This window comes from Globicephala melas, chromosome 2 (genome assembly GCF_963455315.2).
Source record: "Globicephala melas chromosome 2, mGloMel1.2, whole genome shotgun sequence".
In the NCBI taxonomy this organism is placed as follows: Eukaryota; Metazoa; Chordata; class Mammalia; order Artiodactyla; family Delphinidae; genus Globicephala; species Globicephala melas.
Window position 1 is genome coordinate 55,163,767 of NC_083315.2, and position 20,706 is coordinate 55,184,472.

Sequence of the window (20,706 nt, forward strand, 5' to 3'; positions counted from 1 at the left end):
TCAACTCACATTCTTTCTTTCTTTGCTTGTTCAGTTACTGAGAAGAGGTATTCAAATTGTCTACCAAGATTCTGTAGTTTTCTTATCAATTATTTATTTGTATATCTAATCTTATGGTACCAAACTTAAAATTGGAATAGTTTTATCTTCCTGGTAAATTATAACTTCATGTTTATATATCGTCTTTATTTATCTCCAGCCATGTATTTATCCTTAATGTGAACTCCATCTGTGCTCAAAAGTCACAGCACCTCTGATTAATTTTTCATCCTTTACTTATAATGTTTCTGTATTCTTCTATTGTAGGTGTGTATTTTAAACAGCATATAGTTTCATTTTAATTTTAATCAAGTCTGCTAATCTTTGAGTTTTAGTTTTTAAAACAATTCCATTTAATATAATTACGGTGTATTTGTGTTTTAAACTTTCCAAATCACTATTGCATTTAGCTTTTGTCACTTTCTATATTTCATTTATTATCTTTCTATTCTTGCATTCTGACTGATTTCAAAAGGTTTATTGTTCTTTATCTTTTAAAATCTTGTCACTTTTATGTTGAAAACTTTTGTCAAAAGCCCCTTCTTTGGAATGTCTAGAGATGACACAAAATATTGAACACAAAGAACTGTGTATCTGAGTCCAGGACTGTGCTGTTATAAAGATCAATGAGATGGTGGCTGAACTGCACGGGAATTCACATTTCTGTACTAATAACAGCAATGAGCTATTAATGCCATCACAGGAATTACGAATGTCGTATTTTGTAAATGTCTACCACATTTGGATAGAGCCACTCAAATAGCTGTTTTCATTAGATGCTAATCACTGAAGCTGTGAAAGGGACAGAATGATTATTCATGTACCTCACACTCACACAACACCAAATCCTATCAGCCTTTGACCTTCAGCTTCCAGCTCTGTATTTATTTTATTAAATAAACATTATATTATGGTATACACCTTTTAAATATATTTTCAAATACATAACTTTCATACACATTAATATGCATATGTATGTATATATAGAATTCTTAAATATATACTTCCAAATATAAATAATTTCACATCAAGCTAAACAGGATAAAAACATGTAAACATATGCACCTGGTTCTGGTCAAGTAAAACACAAAACCACAAGGTAACCACAAGTTAAAGAGTGCACTTGAAGGGGAACAGGGGAAGGAACAGACGTGTAAACAACAGAGATGCTGAAGCTGCACCACAAAGCCCCACGAGGGTCCATTTCTTAAGACTGAAGTAGCAAAAAGCTCCTTGTTCAGTTAAGACTTCTCCTTTCACCCTGTCACATTTATTCTTGAGGGGCTTCAAAATGAGTGTGGAAATTCTGTAAACACTAGACTAGAACTGAGTCAATCCTGTTGAAAACAGAGATGACAAAGTAAACCATAAACTGACAGTCATATTAATTTCTCCAAACAGTAACTTTAAGGACGTTTTGTTACTTTTTAACACAGTGAAACACCATAATCCTGGGGAGCAAGAAATGGGAATGGGCAAGGAAACAGTGATGGATGCTCTATACAAATGGTTTCAGCAGCCCCTGTAAGTGACAGATGTGTCTATAAACAAAACACAGGCAAGAGCAGATGACAGAGCTTCAGCACACCAGACAACATGCCACAGCATAATGCCACAGATTCAAATTGAAATATTCTTCCAGCTCACAATGACGCAAGTCCCATAGGGCCTCTGTGAAGGGGAGCTCACTAGCTCCCAGTGAAAGAAAACACTTACACAACAGATTGGCCAGCCAAAGCATGACAAGCTCTTTTTTACTGCTTTTAAAGGGCATGCTGCCCTCTCCCACCTGCAGAGGCTCGAAACGTTGACCGCGGCAAGTACCGGACGCCTCAGCACCCTGCCTCTGAGGCTCCTCTCCCTGGCCCTCAGGGAACGCATGTCTGTAAAAACAGTTCTCTCCAAATGGGCAGACCCTGCCTCGAGCAAAATACCTGCAGGTCTTGTGGCTCATTGCCTCCAAGTACTGCTGAATAAGTTTCTGCTTCTCTTCCTCCTCCTCCACCCAGAATTCACTGGGAATGACAAAGGTGGAGATGACCCTGCACTGCGGGCAGGACTTGACGACCCTGCTCCCAAACTGTCTGGCACTCCTCCACCTGCGGATACACTTAAGACAGTAGGTGTGGTTGCAGCTGGAGAGAATGCCAAAGCGGCAATCATTCAGGTTGGCTTTCTCATAGACAACCTCCATGCAGATGCCACACACTTTGTCCGCACTGCGCTGCACAGCAAACGAGAGCTCCATATTCTTCTCGTGTGCTTCAATGCAGGCCTTTACATGGTCTGCCCTCTGGGCACCGTCCACAGGGTGCAAGACCTGCAGCCCACACATATCACATATATCTCCGTGGAGATAGATACAACTCTGCCCACGAAAGCACTGCCCCACGATAGCATCGCGGCAAAGCTGCTTCCCCATGCCCAAGGCAATCTGCTCCCTCTCAGTCACCGAGCTCTGCAGAGGAGCCTCGGAGACAGAAGGGGCCAGGCGGCCCCGGTAGGGTTGCCCCGGAACAAACTCAAAGGCACCCTCCCAGCCTTCTGCACCTGCTCCTCCGGCAGCTTCAAGGCCTGCATTGTCTGTCTTAGCTTCAAAGAAACCCCTTTCAGCAGCCGAGCCAATCAGAGGCAAGGAGCGTGAGGACGCACCAGGGGGGGCTTCCGCCACTTCCTGAGGCAGGGGCTCCATTTGCGCAGCCGTGCTGGGGCCACTGTCTGCAGAGGCCTGGGGCAACAAACCGTGGCCTTCGCTGGCCACCTGCCGGCCCGAGAGGTCGTGGGAGTATCGGCAGTTCTCCCCCTCCTTGCACAGCCCATGCAGATAATACCTGCAGACGACTTGCTTTGTCCAGCTGCCGCTGCTCCGGCCTTGCAGCCATCTGGGCCTAGCCCCTCCCCATGAGGCCTGGGCGGGCCTCAGACGTGACGGGCGGAAGGGGGCCGGGCCTGGAGCCGAAGACCACCGGGAGGCTGGGCGCACCGGGACGGTGGGCCGGGGGACGCCCTCCCCCGCTGCCTCGGCACCCCCAGAGGCCCCAGCTGCCTCGTGGGGCCCTGTGGGAGCTGCAGGCTCTTCCATGGCAGATTCTTGTCCCCCAGATGGTGCCGGAACTTCCCTGGTATCTCTTCCTTTCGGGCTTGAGGCCCGGAGGCCGCCAGCCAGCTCCTGGGCTCCTCCCTAGAAGATGTGCATCTTTTTTCCCTCTCCCCCGCTCCCTGCTTCCTGTGCCTGTGTTCCTACTTCCTTCTCTGGGCAGGCGCGGCGGACACTTCCTGTGCGGGCAACGTCAGTCGTCCACCGGGTCGGCGCGCGGTCGGTCCGTCAGGAATGGTGACCGGCTTCCTCCTGTGTTCGCAGCCGGCATCGCGGCCCGCTCTCCGCTCCGGCGCTGTCCCTGCTCTGCTGCGCTAGGCCCCTCGCCGTTCCGCGGCTCTTCTGAGCGAAGGAAGCACAGCCGTTTGAGGTTTTTAATGTAATCTGTTCCAGTGTTCTTTCATACGCATTGATTTCGTTGCTTTTTCATAATGTCTATTGAAAGCATCATAATCCTCGCGTTTTTTTATTGCTCCCGTGTAAAATTCATCTTATTTCTGAACCATCTCACACATTTTATAAAGGCTTTGTCTGTTCACTCCGTTTTATGTCTGTGGGTCTTATTTTTTAAATTATTTTTATTTCTGGGTTTCTTGACTGTCACTGCTGGAAGCCTTATTTATTTAGTTGTGTTGACAAGACCTGATTCCTTCTGCTCTTTGTTTTCTGGAAATTCTTACGGGCTTAGGTTGGAAAGGCTTTTCGCCAGTGAGGCATGAGCAGGGTTCTGATCTGAGGCCACTTTAGCGCCTTTCAGCTCTTAGGTTATTGTGGATTGCAGGGCTCCCCTCCCACTGTGCAGAAGCTGCAGACTTCATTGGTCCTGATGCTGGCCTAATAAGCCACTGTCCCCTTTGGCTTTTATTTTCTCTTTCTGGTTAACTCACAGTGGATCTTTGTTTCCCTTTCTTTCTTTCACCCAGTTTTGTACGGTATTGTGCTGGGCCAGCCTTTCATAGTATATTCTCTACCCTTCTGCCCATGAGTGGTGCTTTTTAATTTCCACGCCTGAGCTGTCATTTTGCAGATATATGTTAATAGATTAGTAAAAAAAATTATTTTCCTAAATATAAGAGTACTTATGGATGTATACTGAATTTTGTCATGTAGTTTTCTGCATTTCTTAAGAGCTGATCACGTTATTTTCTCTTTATTGTGTTATTGCGGTTATTTGCACTGACAGATTTTTCAAATGTTTAACTTACCGTTTTTTTCCAAGAATAAAGCTTTCTGGTATGATTTATTATCATTTTATATATTATTGGATTCTGTTTGCTTAAACAAGTTTCGTAGAGGGAATTTTATGGGCCAAATTTATATTTTAAAATGGAAGAAAGTATGAATATAGCAGAGAAATTACATTGAAGTAAATAATAGAGATAAGAAATTAAAGAAAAACAAACATGAAGTAGGGGGAATTAATCAAAATCCTTTGAAAGGATTATTGAACCTGATAAATTTCTCGTGAAATTTATCAAGAAAAAATGAAGAAGGCTCAAATAACCAAGATCAGAAATTTAAAAAGTAGTATCACTACATTAATAACAGATATTAAAAATCATGTGAGGATATCAGATACAAGGTTAGGCCATTAAATTTGAAAATCTGTGTGAAATGGTCATATTTCTAGAAACATTTATTAATAAAAATGACAGGACCAGAAATAAAGAACGTAAGTATTGATCTGTTAGATAAATTAAATCTGTAATTAAAAATAATTCCATAAACGAAAGCTGTTAAGGTTTTCCATCTGAAATAAATAGAAAGACAAAACGGTCTATATGTGTTATTGCAAGTCCTAGCCAGTACAATAGGCAAACAAAGAAATAGAAGATGTTAGAATTGCAAAGGAATTATTAATGGAAGACAGAAAATTAAGAATAATTTACTGATAAACTATTAGACTTAAACACATTTAGCAAGGACAATGAATGGTATTGCAATACACAATCATTTGTATTTATATTTATATGTATATATTCATGTATACAATCAATGATACATAGACATTTAGAATTCATAACATTTATAACATTAAAAGTTAACTATCCTGGGAATTAAAGTTCTAAAACATTAAAATCATTTTATTTCTGAAAACCTAAAGAAATTGAGGTTTATTCTGATCATGCAGTAGAAGGCTCAGTATTTTCAGAAGGTAAACTTTTCCTCATTAGATAAATCATGCGAGAATGTTGCTGTTTTCCACTGCGAATCTAGGAAATCTTGGTGATGTTATGTTTTCCTCCTTTATATTGAGTTTTGTATTTTGGATGCCAACTCTTTCAAAGTTTGGCTCACTTGCATTCTTTTTTCTCCTCTAAATTCATTGGTTAATGAATATTCCTTTGACAGCCCCCCAAATTTTTACAGAAAATGGCTTGAAACAGATATTGGGCTTATATACCAGGCTCTCCACAAATTCACAAACATAAAAATCCTGAATATAAATCTATTATTTGTTTAATGGTAGTATGTTCTCAGCACCATGTCTAAATTAATTTGATTGACGTTTTACAGACCAGCACCACCAGATAGGATGTTCCATGATGATTTTTTATGTGTTGTTCTGCACAGTAGTCATTAGCTCACATGGCTCTTGAGCACTTGAAATGTGGCTGAGTAGTAGCTACTGTTGGACAGCAAAATTCCAGATCGTATCTGACCATCTTTCTCCTCAAACATGAAGAAATGGAGAAAAATAATATTTTCTAACCTACCCAGCTATGCAGCTGGCGTGGGACAGTATTTGCTTTCAGATCCCCGCCTGTGTGGCTCCCAATCATGTTTGTGTCCTGCCATCTCACAGTGAAGCACATCTCGTTTTACAATGACATATTCCGTGCTCACTATTAGAAACTAAAATTGTACCCCATGATTTTAAATATCATCTGAGATTGAATAACTGGAAATATTAGGCAATGCATCTTGAGAGAAATAATCAAATATTTTCCATCCCAGTCAAATCTCTATCCTCAGAGAATTTTCTCTGACCATCATACTTCAAAATCTTATCCTGATTTTTTTAAAATGTGAGCACTGATGTTGCTTTCACACAGTCTCTGAGAATACACATCTGATCCTGTCTCCAGTTATTTGGCTCAGCTGAGCCCTCTTTTCCCAAAAAACCACTGAGGGCCTCCAGGTCTGGGACCCGGCTGAGACCAATTTGTGTACACAGTGGTGTGCAGGGCAGCAGGAGATCTCCTGGATGGTCAGCATTGGGGTGTCCAAGTGGAACAAAGGGAAGTAGTGTTCCACCTGAGCAGGCTGGGCTGAGAACCTGGTTACCAGGGAACAGATGACAAGGGGGAGGTGGCTGACAGAGCTGAGACACAGTCCAGGCAGTGTAACAGAAGCCTGACAGGCAGGAGACTAGTTATGAGGTGGACTATGGCCATGGGTGGAAAAGAACCAGAGATGCCCACAGTCTTTTATTCTAAACATCTCAGGCCTGCTGGGCCCAGCCCCAAGTGGCTCATGTGTCCATATTTAAAGGAGACACATTTGTCTCCAAGCAGTTTCCTCCAGCACACACACCTACTTCAGGTCTGACATTTAGACATTACTGGGGGGGATGGAGGGCGAATTAAAAGCAATTGTCTAGAATAAGGCATCAGGGGTTCAAATCCAGGATGCACTGCTCTCTGAGGAATTCATCTTGGGCAAATTAATCACTCTTTTATCTCATCTGGCAAACAACAAGAGCCACCACCAATAATAAGAGCAATCAACTCACAGGTTTGTTGCAATAAATGAAATAATTATTATAAAATTATTGGAACAGTGCCTGTTACAAGGACAATATTTGAGATAAAATTCTTTTGTATTTTAGAATCACTGTGACTAGAGTGACCGTGTCAAGCTCCATTTTCTGCTGTCTGGATACAGCAGTAATATGTCTATAGGATCCCTGCAAGTTCCTGGCACATAAGAGATAGGGAATAAGTACGTATTTTCTTATACTGATGGACAAACTGATTTTTATTTGAAATTTACAGAGGCATTTTTCTCCAACTCCAGTTCAGAAGTCCAAACTCACCAAATTCCATACATTAATTATGTGCAGTTTTTTGTATATCAATTATACCTCAAGAAAGCTGTAAATAACTTAAAACCAGGCACAATTAAATATATTATCACAAAAAGAAGTTCAGTTTTAGGTACCTTTGTGCAGCACTTTTTGTCACCACATCATTTGTAATTGCATGGGTGTCTGCATGGGACAGGAGTCCTCTAGGCTTATCCTAGGAGAGGGTAGACTGTTTTGAAAAATCTAGTCACCATGAGTGAACAACTTGATAAAAAGAAATATACTCAAAGATGTCTTTCTAATTCCATATTTTAATATGGACATAAAAAGGTATAAATTATCTTAAAGCCATTCAAATACAGTATCACAAAACTCTGATTATGAAAATTACACTGAGCTATCTATATTGTAATCAAACACAGAAAATTTCAAGAAATATTCTGAAAGCTTGTCTATAAGTGCCAAGAATTAAGCTATGTGTATACTGTAGTGTGGTTAACAGAATTTATTCATATTCATTTATTTTACAGACCTAAAACATACTTAAATTTTAATTTCTAGCCATAACCCAGATTAAATAGTTTTTATAAGGCTGATAGCTCCATGCAGAACCATGATAGAAACTGGATAAATATGAAAAGTAAATGCTTGAAAGACTTAGAAAATAGCTAATATGGTGAGAGTTCAAGAGGCATTAAATAACCTAAATCACCTATGAGTTATAGAAGAAATCACAAAGAAAATGAAAAATACTTCAAATGACAACGAAAATATGACTTATGAAAACACTTAGGATACACCTACAGCCATGCATAGAGGCACAATGTATAGCCTTAAATATATTCATAAGGAAGGAAGAAACTTTGCTTCCAGGTGGTAGGAAAAGAAAGATGAACAGAGATGGGAGGGGAATGTCATGTGATGACGCTGGAGTCCTACTGCCTCTTCCCCTTTAGAAGAGGACATAGATGCTATGCCAGGTGTACACTCAGACCTGAATGCTGTGGCCACAGGGAAAAAAGGACAGAATCTGAATCTTCGTTCCTTGAAGAAGGAGTGATTTTTATATTTTAAAACATAAAAATACTCATAGTTTTCCATGTTATTTGCCCTGTTTCTTTCCTCCTCCAAAACATTTAGGCAATTATTAAAGAGAATTGTGAACAATCACGCACGACTGACCAGACAAATGTTGGTTTCCCACAAGAACATTATAAAGTGCATTATTATTTATGGCTACTAGAGGACGTGGATGTAATTGATTGAATAAGCAAAGGGGGGGGGAAATCCAGTAAAGTGATAGATTGTGATACACTATTAATACTGCTGATCTAACTGTGTATAAAAACACTACATTCACCAAATATAGTCCGTGAAAATTGCACACCAGACATTTGTTACAATTTACATATTGGGCCTATAGATGTCTAATAATTTCAAAGGATTGAAATAATTCAGAGTATATTCTCCGACCCCAGATTGAAATTGAGCCAGAAATCAATAAAAAAAATTAGAAAAATAATTTATAGGTCGGGATATTAATAATTATATTTCTAAATCACCCACAGGTCAATGAAAAAATCACAAAAGCAATCATAAAATATTATGCTTTGATTAATAATGAGTTTGCTTATATAAAATTTGTGCACTGGGTGGAAAGCAATGCTTGCAGAAAATTTTGTAGCTTGAAATGAATATATTAGAAAGTGAGAAAGTAATATTATTTCTGATACAATCACTAAATTCGGGTAATTACAAATGTACATTACATTACAAAATTGACAACAAATTTAGCCAAAACAATATATGTGGAAGGAAATAACAAAAACAAGAACAGAAATTAATAAAAGAAAGCAAATATATAACAAGTAGAATAGGCAGAGGCTCGTTCTTTAATAGGATTAATAATTCAGGTAAACCTCTAGTATGTGTCACTGAAAAAATAAAATGGAGATTTCTCAACTAACCAATATCAAGAATGAAAAATGTACCATGAACAGCATTAGGCCATTCAATATAAAAATGTAGTTGAAATGTTTAACTTCCTAGAAAATACAAATTATCATAAATAAAATGGAAGTAAATGGGAAATATAAATAGCCTTCTAGCTTTTTAAAGAAATTAATTATAAATAAACACCTTCTTAAAAAGAAAACTCCAGGCGCAGATAGATTCACAATAAATTCTATGAAGTATGTAAGAAGGATCATTACAGACACATGGTGCTCATAAACGTTGATGCAAATTTCAGGAAAATTGAAAAATGAAGTCCAATGATCTATAAAAGGGTTATACATAACAAAACCAAAAAGGGTTTGTTCTCATAATGTAAGGTAATATCAATATTTGAAAATCAATTGAAAAACAACAAGCTTATGCATGTAGAAAACAGATTAGTGGTTGCCAGAGGCAGGGATGGGGCTGAGTGAAATGGGTGAAAGTGGCCAAAAGGTACAAACATCCAGTTCTAAAATAAATAAGTCCTGGGGATGTAATGTACAGCGTGGTGACTATAGCTAATAATACTGTATTGTGTATTGAAAGTCACTTAGAGAGTAGATCTTAAAAGTTCTCATCACAAGAAAAACATTGTAACTGTGTGGTGATGGATGTTGTAACTAGACTCATAGTGGTGATCATTTCACAACATATACAAATATCAAATCATTTGATTGTACACCTGTAACTAATATAATGGTTTAAGTTGTGCATATATCAATAAAAAATAAATAAAATGAAAGAGCTGATTTATACGCACACACAACACACACACAAACACACAAGGGTGTTTCTCAGAACACTAATTGTAAGCTGCATTCAAAAGTGTTTTATGAGTGAAATAAATTTATACCCATTCTGTTAAGCACATAGAGAAGCTTTTAAGAACACTTGTAATAAAGATGTTTCTAAGATGCTGCTTGCAAGCTGCACTGAGAACAGTGTTATATCAGTGAATGGAAGTTACAACCATTCTGAAATTCATTCAGAGAAGTGTTTGAGAATACTTGTAGTTAAGACATTTCTAAGATTCCTCTTGGGAGATGCGTTGAGAACAGCGCCATACCAGTGAGTGGAAGTTATATCCGTCTGTAATACATGCAAAGAAGTGTTTAAGAGCACTTGAAATAAAGATATTTCTAGGAATGATGAAAACAAACAAAATCAGTCAGTGTAAACAACAACATTAAAATATTAAAGGAGAAAAATAAAGTAATAAACTCTCAAAAACCCAGATTTTTATGTTTAAACAATATGCATTTATGATAAAGCTCTTGGGACACTAGGAATAGAAAAGAATTTCCCTGACTGATTAAAGAGATCCTCTTTAAGAACTCTAGATAAAAGTCATATTGATTTATATAAATGTTGAAATGTACAAAGATTTCCCTCTGACACCAAGAATGAGGCCACAATGCCATCAACCAACATTTATATTTAAATTTTTACTTAAGGTCTTAGCTACTGTAATAAGGCAAGTAAAGAAATACAAGTTATTATAATTGGAAATGAGTTATTAACAGAAGGACAGTGGAAAATCCAGAAGAATCTACAGTTGAACTACTTGAAGTAATAAATTTAGCAAAGCCATTGAGAAGAAATCAGTATATAAAAACCAATTGTTGGGCTTTCCTGGTGACGCAGTGGTTGAGAGTACACCTGCCCTTGCAGGGGACACGGGTTCGTGCCCCGGCCCTAGAGGATCCCACGTGCCATGGAGTGGCTGGGCCCGTGAGTCATGGCCACTGGTCCTGCGCCTCTGGAGCCTGTGCTCCGCAGCAGGAGAGACCACAACAGTGAGAGGCCCGCATACTGCAAAAAAAAAAAAAAAAAAATGAGTCTGTGTGTATAACTTGAAAGGGTCAGAGGAAATGCATATGCAAATGCTAATAACCAAATATAATTAGGCAACCTTGAAGGAGAATAAAAAGAAGAATTGCTTTTACCAGACATCAAAATGCATTTCAAGGCTAACTGTGATTAAAAGAGTGGATACTGGTACAATCATAGAGGGAAAACTGAATAAAACAGAGAGTTCAGAAATAGACCCCCACACAAGGACGTTTAATTCTTAACAAGTGTGGAACTTCAGAGTATTGAAGACAGTTTTTTCCATAAATGGTATTGAGTCAACTGAATAAATAACTTAAAAAAAGAAACTTGATCCCTGTCTCATAATATGCATACAACATTATCTCAAGAGAAATATAGATATGAACCTGAAATATAAAACAATAAAGATTTTAGGAGAAAGCTAACATTATCCCAAGAAATAACAACAAGAGTCTTGGTTTCTTGTTTTAAACACGAACATGAGATTCTCATATGCAGGGTACTGTAGTATTATTAATATATCTTCACATACTAGGTAGAGATGAGCTATTATTTTTCTACTGTAGTATTCTGCTTGCACTGCTGCAGAAAAATACTGCAGATTGCTTAAACAGCAGACACTGTCTCACAGTTCTGGAAGCTGGGAACTCGAAGAAAAGATGCTGATTGCTTTGGTTTCTGGTGAAACCCTCACCCTGGCTTGCAGACAGCTGTTTTGGTGCTGTCTTCACATGGCAAACAGAGAGACAGTGAGCTGTCTTGTGTCTTCTCTTAAAGGACATTAATCCTATTGGATCAGGACCCGCCCTATGACTTCATTTAACCCTAATTACCTCCTTACAGATCCTATCTTCAAATATAGTTACACTGCATCTATACTCATTAAAGATATTATCCTGTAATTTTCTTATTTTGGGTAGAATCTTTGTCTGGTTTTGGTATCAGGGTGATGGTGGCTTCATAGAGTGACTTTGGGAATATTCCCTCCTCTTCAATCTTTTGGAGTAGTTTGAGAAAGATAGATATAAGCTCTTTTTGTATGTTTTGTAGAAATCCCCAGTCAAGCCATAGGGTTCTGGACTTTTGTTTGCAGGGAGGTTGTTGTTGTTTTTTCCTGCGGTGTTTGCATAAGCTGTTAGATACATTTATTTTCAATATGCATCTTTTGTTATCTGACTTTGTAGTTATTTCTTTAGACATGAGTAATGCATAACACTAAATAGATAATAAACTGTAGTATAGTTGGTATCTGTGTTTCATTCCAGTTTACCTGGTATAGTCTATACATAGTCAGAGTTCAATAAACATTTTTTTAACATAGATGCAAGGAGAGCATCAATCAAAAGTCCATCAGAGAACAGAGAGACATGCTAAATCACCCTTTGTGAGAAGAATAACCACTGGGAATTGGAATATCAGCTTTACCTCTAAGCAGGTTTAGGCTGTAAAGAAGCACTTTCTTATATATGAGACACTCAAGGGTACTCTCATTGAGGGATTATGTGTGGGAGAATCTGCCTTCCTGCAAAGGTCTCAAATGAGGAAATCTGTTTCTTTACCTGCTCATTGAAAACAATAATAGAATCCTCTGAGAATTTATAATCATTGGACTGATTATTCTTGCTGATTCTGCTGGTGTATTTTCTTGGAAGAAAAAATTCCCAGCCCCCAAAATTACTGTGATTAAAGGTTGGTATTGTCCTTTGGTGCCTGGAAGATACAAATAAAAATTTGTTCCAGATTCATTGTCCTTTATCCATTCCCCTCAGCATTACCAGAGGTTTAATTTAGCCAAATATGAGCCAGCACTCAGGTCATCAGAAACAGAGAGATAAGGCAGATTTTCTGTAATGACTTTAATAAAGTTTTTTTTTGAATTTTTTTATTGAGGTATAGTTGCTTTACAATGATGTGTTAGTTTCCACTGTACAGAGAAGTGGAGCTCCCTGTGCTACACAGTAGGATCTTATTAGTTACCCACTTTATACATATTAGTGTATATATGTCTATTCCAATCTCCCCATTCATCACACACACCCCCACAACTTTTCCCCCTTGGTGTCCATACGTTTGTTCTCTACATCTGTGTCTCTATTTCTGCCTTGCAAACTGGTTCATCTGTACCATTTTTCTAGATTCCACATATATGCGTTAATATACGATATTTGTTTTTCTCTTTCTGACTTACTTCACTCTGTATGACAGTCTCTAGGTCCATCCATGTCTCTACAAATGACCCAATGTAGTTCCTTTTTATGGCTGAGTAATATTCCATTGCATATATGTGCCACATCTTCTTTATTCATTTGTCTGTCGATGGGCATTTAGGTTGCTTCCATGACCTGGCTATTGTAAATAGTGCTGCAAAGAACATTGGTGTGCATGTGTCTTTTTTTTTCTAAAGAAAAAGTTTATTCTCTCTTCTTCTCTGCAGGTGTCTTTTTGAATTATGGTTTTCTCTGGGTATATGCCCAGTAGTGGGATTGTTGGGTCATATGGTAGTCCTATTTTTGTTTTTTCAGGACCCATACTGTTCTCCATAGTGGCTGTACAATTTACATTCTCACCAACAGGGCAAGCTGGTTCCCTTTTCTCCACACCCTCTCCAGAATTTATTGTTTGTAGATTTTCTGATGATGCCCATTCTAACCAGTGTGAGGTGATAACTCTTGGTAGTTTTGATTAGCATTTCGCTAATAATTAGTGATGTTGAGCATCTTTTCATCTGCCTCTTGGCCATCTGTATGACTTCTTTGGAGAAATGTCTAGTTAGGTCTTCTGCCCATTTTTGGATTAGGCTGTTTTTGTTTTTGATATTGAGCTGTATGAGCTGTTTGTATATTTTGGAGATTAATCCTTGTCAGTTACTTTGTTTGCAAATATTTCCTCCCATTCTGAGTGTTGTCTTTTCGTCTTTTTTATAGTTTCCTTTCTTTGCTGTGAGAAAGCCTTTAAGTTTCATTAAGTCCCATTTGTTTATTTTTGTTTTTATTTCCATTACTCTAGGAGGTGAGTCAAAAAGGATCTTGCTGTGATTTATGTCAAAGAGTGTTTTGCCTATGTTTTCTTCTAAGAGTTTTATACTGTCCGGTCTTGCATTTAGGTCTTTAATCCATTTTGAGGTTATTTTTGTGTATGGTGTTAGGGAGTGCTCTAATTTCATTCCTTTAAATGTAGCTGTCCAGTTTTACCAGCACCATTTATTGAAGAGGCTGTCTTTTCTCCATTGTATATCCTTGTCTCCTTTGTCATAGATTAGTTGACCATACGTATGTGGGTTTATCTCTGGGTTTTCTATACTGTTCTACTGATCTATATTTCTGGGGTTTTTGCCAGTACCATATTGTCTTGATTACTGTAGCTTTGTAGTATAGTGTGAAGTCAGGTAGCCTGATTCCTCCAGCTCCGTTTTTCTTTCTCAAGATTGCTTTGGGTATTCAGGGGCTTTTCTGTTTCCATACAAATTGTAAAACTATTTTGTTCCAATTCTGTGGAAAATGCCATTGGTAATTTGATAGGGATTGCAATGAATCTGTAGATTGCTTTGGGTAGTATAGTCATTTTCACAATATTGATTCTTCCAGTCTGAGAACAAGGTATATCTCTCCATCTGTTTGTGTCATCTTTGATTTCTTTCATCAGTGCCTTATAGTTTTCTGTATACAGGACTTTTGCCTCCTTAGGTAGGTTTATTCCTAGGTATTTTATTCTTTCTGTTGCAATGGTAAGTCAGAGTGTTTCCTTAATTTTTCTTTCAGATTTTTCGTTGTTAGTGTATAGGAATGCAAGAGATTTCTGTGCATTAATTTTGTATCCTGCTACTTTACCAAATTCATTGATTAGCTCTAGTAGTTTTCTGGTGGCATCTTTAGGATTCTCTATGTATAGTATCATGTCATCTACAAACAGTGACAGTTTTACTTCTTCTTTTCTAATTTGTATTCCTTTTATTTATTTCTCTTTTCTAACTGCCGTGGCTAGGAGTTCCAAAACTATGTTGAAAACTAGTGTCAAGAAAAGACATCCTTGTCTTCTTCCTGATGTTAGACAGAGGAAATACTTTCAGTGTTTGACCACTGAGAATGATGTTTGATGTGTGTTTGTTGTACATGGCCTTTATTATGTTGGGGTAGGTTCCCTCAATGCCCACTATCTGGAGAGTATTTTATCATAAATTTGTCTTGAATTTTGCCAAAAGCTTTCTCTGGATCTACTGAGAATATCATATGGTTTTTATTCTTCAATTTGTTAACATGGTGTATCACATTGATTGATTTGTATTTAATGAAGAAGCCTTGCATAGCTGGGATAAGTTCCACTTGATCATGGTGTATGATCCTTTTAATGTACTGTTGAATTCTGTGTGGACACTTAGGTTGCTTCCATGTCCTGGCTATTGTAAATAGAGCTGCAATGAACATTGGCTTACATGTGTCTTTTTGAATTATGATTTTCACAGGGTATATGCCCAGTAGTGAGATTCCTGGGCCATATAGTAGTTCTATTTTTACTTTTTTAAGGAACCGTCATACTCTTCTCCATAGTGGCTGTATCAATTTACATTCCCACCAACAGTACAAGAGGGTTCCCTTTTCTCTACACCCTCTCCGGCATTTTTTGTTTGTACAATTTTTTATGATGGCCATTCTGACGGGTGTGAGGTGATACCTCATTGTGGTTTTGATTTGCATTTCTCTAATGATTAGTGATGTTAAACATCCTTTCATGTGTTTGTTGGTAGTCTGTATATCTTCTTTGGAGAAATGTCTATTTAGGTTTTCCACCCATTATGGGACGGGGTTGTTTGGGTTTTTTTTTTTTTTGCTATTGAGGTGCATGTGTTGCTTGTATATTTTGGATATTAATCCTTTGTCAGTTGCTTCAATTGCAAATATTTTATCTCATTCTGAGTGTTGTCTTTTCATCTTGTTTGGTTTCATTTGCTGTGCAAAAGGTTTTAAGTTTCATTAGGTCCCATTTGTTTATTTTTGTTTTTATTCCCATTTCTCTAAGAGGTGGGTCAAAAAGAGTCTTGCTGTGATTTATGTCAGAGTGTTTTGCGTATGTTTTCCTCTAAGTGTTTTATAGTGTCTGGCCTTACATTTAGGTCTTTAATCCATTTTGAGTTTATTTTTGTGTATGGTGTTCACAAGTGTTCTAATTTCATTCTTTTACATGTATCAGTAGAGTTTTCCCGGCACCAATTATTGAAGAGGCTGCCTTTTCTCCATTGTATATTCTTGCCTCCTTTATCAAAGAAAAGGTGACCATATGTGCATGGTTTTTTCTCTGGGCTTCCTCTCCTGTTCCATTGATCTATATTTCTGTTTTTGTGCCAGTACCATATTGTCTTGATTACTGTAGATTTGCAGTATAGTCTGAAGTCAGACAGCCTGATTCCTCCAGGTCCATTTTTCTTTCTCAGTATTATGTTGGCTCTTCCGGGTCTTTTCTGTTTCCATACAAATTGTGAAAGTTTTTGTTCTAGTTGTGTGAAAAATGCCATTGGTAGTTTGATAGGGATTGCACTGAATCTGTAGATTGCTTTGGGTATTATAGTCATTTTCACAATGTTGATTCCTCCAATCCAAAAACATGGTATATCTCTCCATCTGTTTGTATAGTCTTTGATTTCTTTCATCTGTGTCTTATAGTTTTCTGCATAGAGGTCTTTTATCTCCTTAGGTAGGTTTATTCCTAGGTATTTTATTCTTTCTGTTGCAATGGTAAATGGGAGAGTTTCCTTAATTTCTCTTTTAGATATTTTGTCATTAGCGTATAGGAATGCAAGAGATTTCTGTGCCTAATTTTTGTATCCTGCTATTTTACCAAATTCATTGATTAGCTCTAGTAGTTTTCTGGTAGCATCTTTAGGATTCTCTATGTATATAGTATTATGTCATCTGCAAACAGTGACAGTTTTACTTCTTCTTTTCTGATTTGGATTTCTTTTATTTCTTTTTCTCCCCTTCTTGCCACGCCTAGGACTTCCAAATCTATGTTGAATAATAGTGTTGCAGAGTGGGCAACCTTGTCTTATTCCTGATTGCAAACTGATGGTTTCAGTTTGTCAGCATTGAGAACGATGTTGCCTGTGGGTTTGTCATAATTGGCCTTTATTATGTTGAGGTAGTTTCCCCCTATGCCTACTTTCTGGAGAGTTTTTCTCCTAAATGGGTGTTGAATGTTGTCAAAAGCTTTTTCTGCATCTATTGAGATTATCATGTGTTTTCATCCTTCAATTTGTTATTATGGATTATCACACAGATTGATTTGCATACATTGAAGAATCCTTGAATTCCTAGGATCAACCCTACTTGATGATTGTGTGTGATCCTTTCAATGTGCTGTTGGATTCTGTGTGCTAGTATTTTGTTGAGTATTTTTGCATCTATGTTCATCAGTGATATTGGCCTGTACTTTTCTTTCTTTGTGATGTCCTTGTCTGATTTTGGTATCAGGGTGATGATTGCCTCGCAGAATGAGTTTGGGAGTGTTCCTTCCTCTGCTATACTTTGGAAGAGTTTGATAAGGATAGGTGTTAGCTCTTCTCTAAATGTTTCATAGAATTCACCTGTGAAGCCATCTGCTCCTGGGCTTTTGATTGTTGGAAGATTTTTATACACAGCTTCAATTTCAGTGCTTGTGATTGGTCTGTTCATATTTTCTATTTCTTCCTGGTTCAGTTTGGAAGGTTGTACTTTTCTAAGAATTTGTCCATTTCTTCCAGTTTGTCCATTTTATTAGCATATAGTTGCCTGTAGTAGTCTCTTATGATCCTTTGTATTTCTGTGGTGTCCATTGTAAGTTCTTCATTTTCATTTCTAATTCTATTGATTTGAGTCTTCTCCCTTTTTCCCTTGGTGAGTCTGGCTAATGGTTTATCAATTTTGTTTATCTTCTCAAAGAACCAGCTTTTGCTTGTATTGATTTTTGCTTTTGTTTACTTCATTTCTCTTTTATTTATATCTGATCTGATCTTTATGATTTCTTTCCTTCTGCTAACTTTGGACTTTTTTGTCCTTCTTTCTCTAATTGCTTTAGGTGTAAGGTATTTTTGTTTATATGAGATTTTTCTTCTTTCTTCATGTAGGATTGTATTGCTATAAACTTCCCTCTTAAGACTGCTTTTGCTGCATCCCATAGGTTTTGGGTCGTTGTGTTTTCACCATTATTTGTTTCTAGGTATTTTTTAATTTCCTCTTTGATTTCTTCAGTGATCTCTCAGTTATTTACTAGCATAGTGTTTAGCATCCATGTTTTTTATATTTTTTACAGTTTCTTTCCTGTAATTGATATCTTTTTTTCATAGTATTGTGGTCAGAAAAGATATTTGAAATGACTTCAATTTTGTTAAATTTACTAAGTCTTGATTTGTGACCCAAGATATGATGTATCCTGGAGAATGTTCCATGAGCACTTGATAAGAACGTGTATTCTGTAGTGTTTGGATGGAATATCCTATAAATATCAGTTAAGCCCATCTGATCTAATGTGTCATTTAAAGCTTGTGTTTCCTTATTTATTTTCATTTTGGTTGATCTGTCCATTGGTGAAAGTGAGTTGTTAAAGTACACTAATATGACTGTGTTCCTGTCAATTTCCCCTTTTATGGCTGTTAGCATTTGCCTTATGTATTGAGGTGCTCCTATGGTGGGTGCATAAATATTTACAATTCTTATATCTTCTTCTTGGATTGATCCCTTGATCGTTATGTCATGTCCTTCTTTGTCTTTTGTAATAGTCTTTATTTAAAAGTGTATTTTTTCTGATATGAGAATTGCTACTCCAGCTTTCTTTTGATTTCCATTTGCATGGAATATCTTTCTCCATCCTCTCGCTTTCAGTATGTATGTGTCTTTAGGTCTGAAGTGGGTCTCTTGTAGACAGCATATATATGAGTCTTGTTTTTGTATCCATTCAACCAGTCTGTGTCTTTTGGTTGGAGCACATAATCCATTTACATGTAAGGTAATTATCGATATGTTTATTCCTATTACCATTTTCTTAAATGTTTGGGTTTCTTATTGTAGGTCTTTTCCTTCTTTTGTGTTTCCTCCCCAGAGAAGTTCCTTTAGCATTTGTTGTAAAGCTTTTTTGGTGGTGCTGAATTCTGTTAGCTTTTCTTGTCTGTAAAGGTTTTAAGTTCTCCATCAAATCTGAATGAGATCCATGCAGAGTAGAGTAATCTTGGTTGTAGGTTTTTCCCTTTCATCACTTTAAATATGTCGTGCCACTTCCTTCTGGCTTGCAGAGCGTATGCTGAAAGATCAGCTGTTAAACTTATGGGAACTCCCTGTATGTTATTTGTTGCTTTTCCCTTACTGCTTTTAATATTTTTTCTTTGTATTTAACTTTTGATAGTTTGATTAATATGTGTCTTGGTGTGTTTCTCCTCAGATTTATCTTGTATGGGACTCACTGCACTTTCTGGACTTGATTGACCATTTCCTTTCCCATATTAGGGATGTTTTCAATGTTAATCTCTTTAAATATTTTCTCAGACCCTTTCTTCTTCTCTTCCTCTGGGACCACTATAATTCTAATGTTGGTGCATTTAATATTGTCACAGTGGTCACTGAGACTGTCCTCAATTCTTTTCATTCTTTTTTCTTTATTCTGCTCTGTGGCAAATATTTCCACTCTTTTATCTTCCAGGTCACTTATCTGTTCTTCTGCCTCAGTTATTAGGCTATTGATTCATTCAAGAGTATTTTTAATTTCATTTATTGTGTTGTTCATCATTGGTTGCTTGGTCTTTAGTTCTTCTATGTCCTTGTTAAATATTTCTTGTATTTTCACCATTCTATTTCCAAGATTTTGGATCATCTCTAGTATCATTACTCTGAATTCTTTTTCAGACTGTCTGCCTATTTCCTCTACATTTGTTTGGTCTGGTCGGTTTTTACCTTGCTCCTTCATCTGCTGCATATTTCTCTGTCTTCTCATTTTGTTTAACTTACTGTGTTTGTGGTCTCTTTTTCACAGGCTGCAGGTTCGTAGTTCCCATTAATTTTGGTGTCTGCCCCCAGTGGCTGAGATTGGTTCAGTGGCTTGTGTAGGCTTCCTGGTGGTGGGGACTGGTGCCTGTGTTCTGGTGGGTGGGTGTGGATCTTGTCCTTCTAGTGGGCTGGGCCGTGTCCAGTGGTGTGTTTTGGAGTGTCTGTCAACTTTGTATGACCTTAGGCGACCTCCTGCTAATGGGTGGGATTCTGTTCATATCTCGCTGTTTGTTTGGCATGCGGTGGCCAGCACTGGAGTTTGCTGGCTGTTGGGTGGAGCTGGGTCTTCGTGTTGAGACGTAGATATCTGAGAGAGCTCTTGCTGATTGATATTTCATGGGGCCGGGAGGTGTCTCGTGGTCCAATGTCCTGTACTCAGCCCTCCCACCTTGGAGACTGAGGCCCCTCACCTGGCCGGATCACCGAGACACTGCAGCCACTTGGCTTGAAAAAAAAGGAAGAAAAAAATAAAATAGAACAATGAATCGATAGAACCCCAGACCCAAATGGTAAAAGCAAAACTAAACATAAAAAATGAGACAAAGAAACATACACACACACACTCATAAAAAGAGAACAAACAAACAACAACACATACAACAGACCGAACCATAGGACAAATGGTAAAAGCAAACTTAAACTGACAAAATCACAAAAGAAACATACACATACACACTCACAAAAAGAGAAAAAAAGGAAAAAAATTA

At 37.7% G+C, this 20,706-nt stretch overlaps 1 protein-coding gene across 1 annotated transcript; it reads right to left on the bottom strand.

Moving 5' to 3' along the window:
- Positions 1-1,067: 1,067 nt before the first annotated feature.
- Positions 1,068-3,184, bottom strand: MKRN3 (makorin ring finger protein 3). The gene has a single exon (XM_060293535.1). It carries the CDS (start codon positions 3,119-3,121, stop codon positions 1,619-1,621), a length of 1,503 nt encoding a protein of 500 aa, XP_060149518.1. The 5' UTR covers positions 3,122-3,184; the 3' UTR covers positions 1,068-1,618.
- Positions 3,185-20,706: the final 17,522 nt, after the last annotated feature.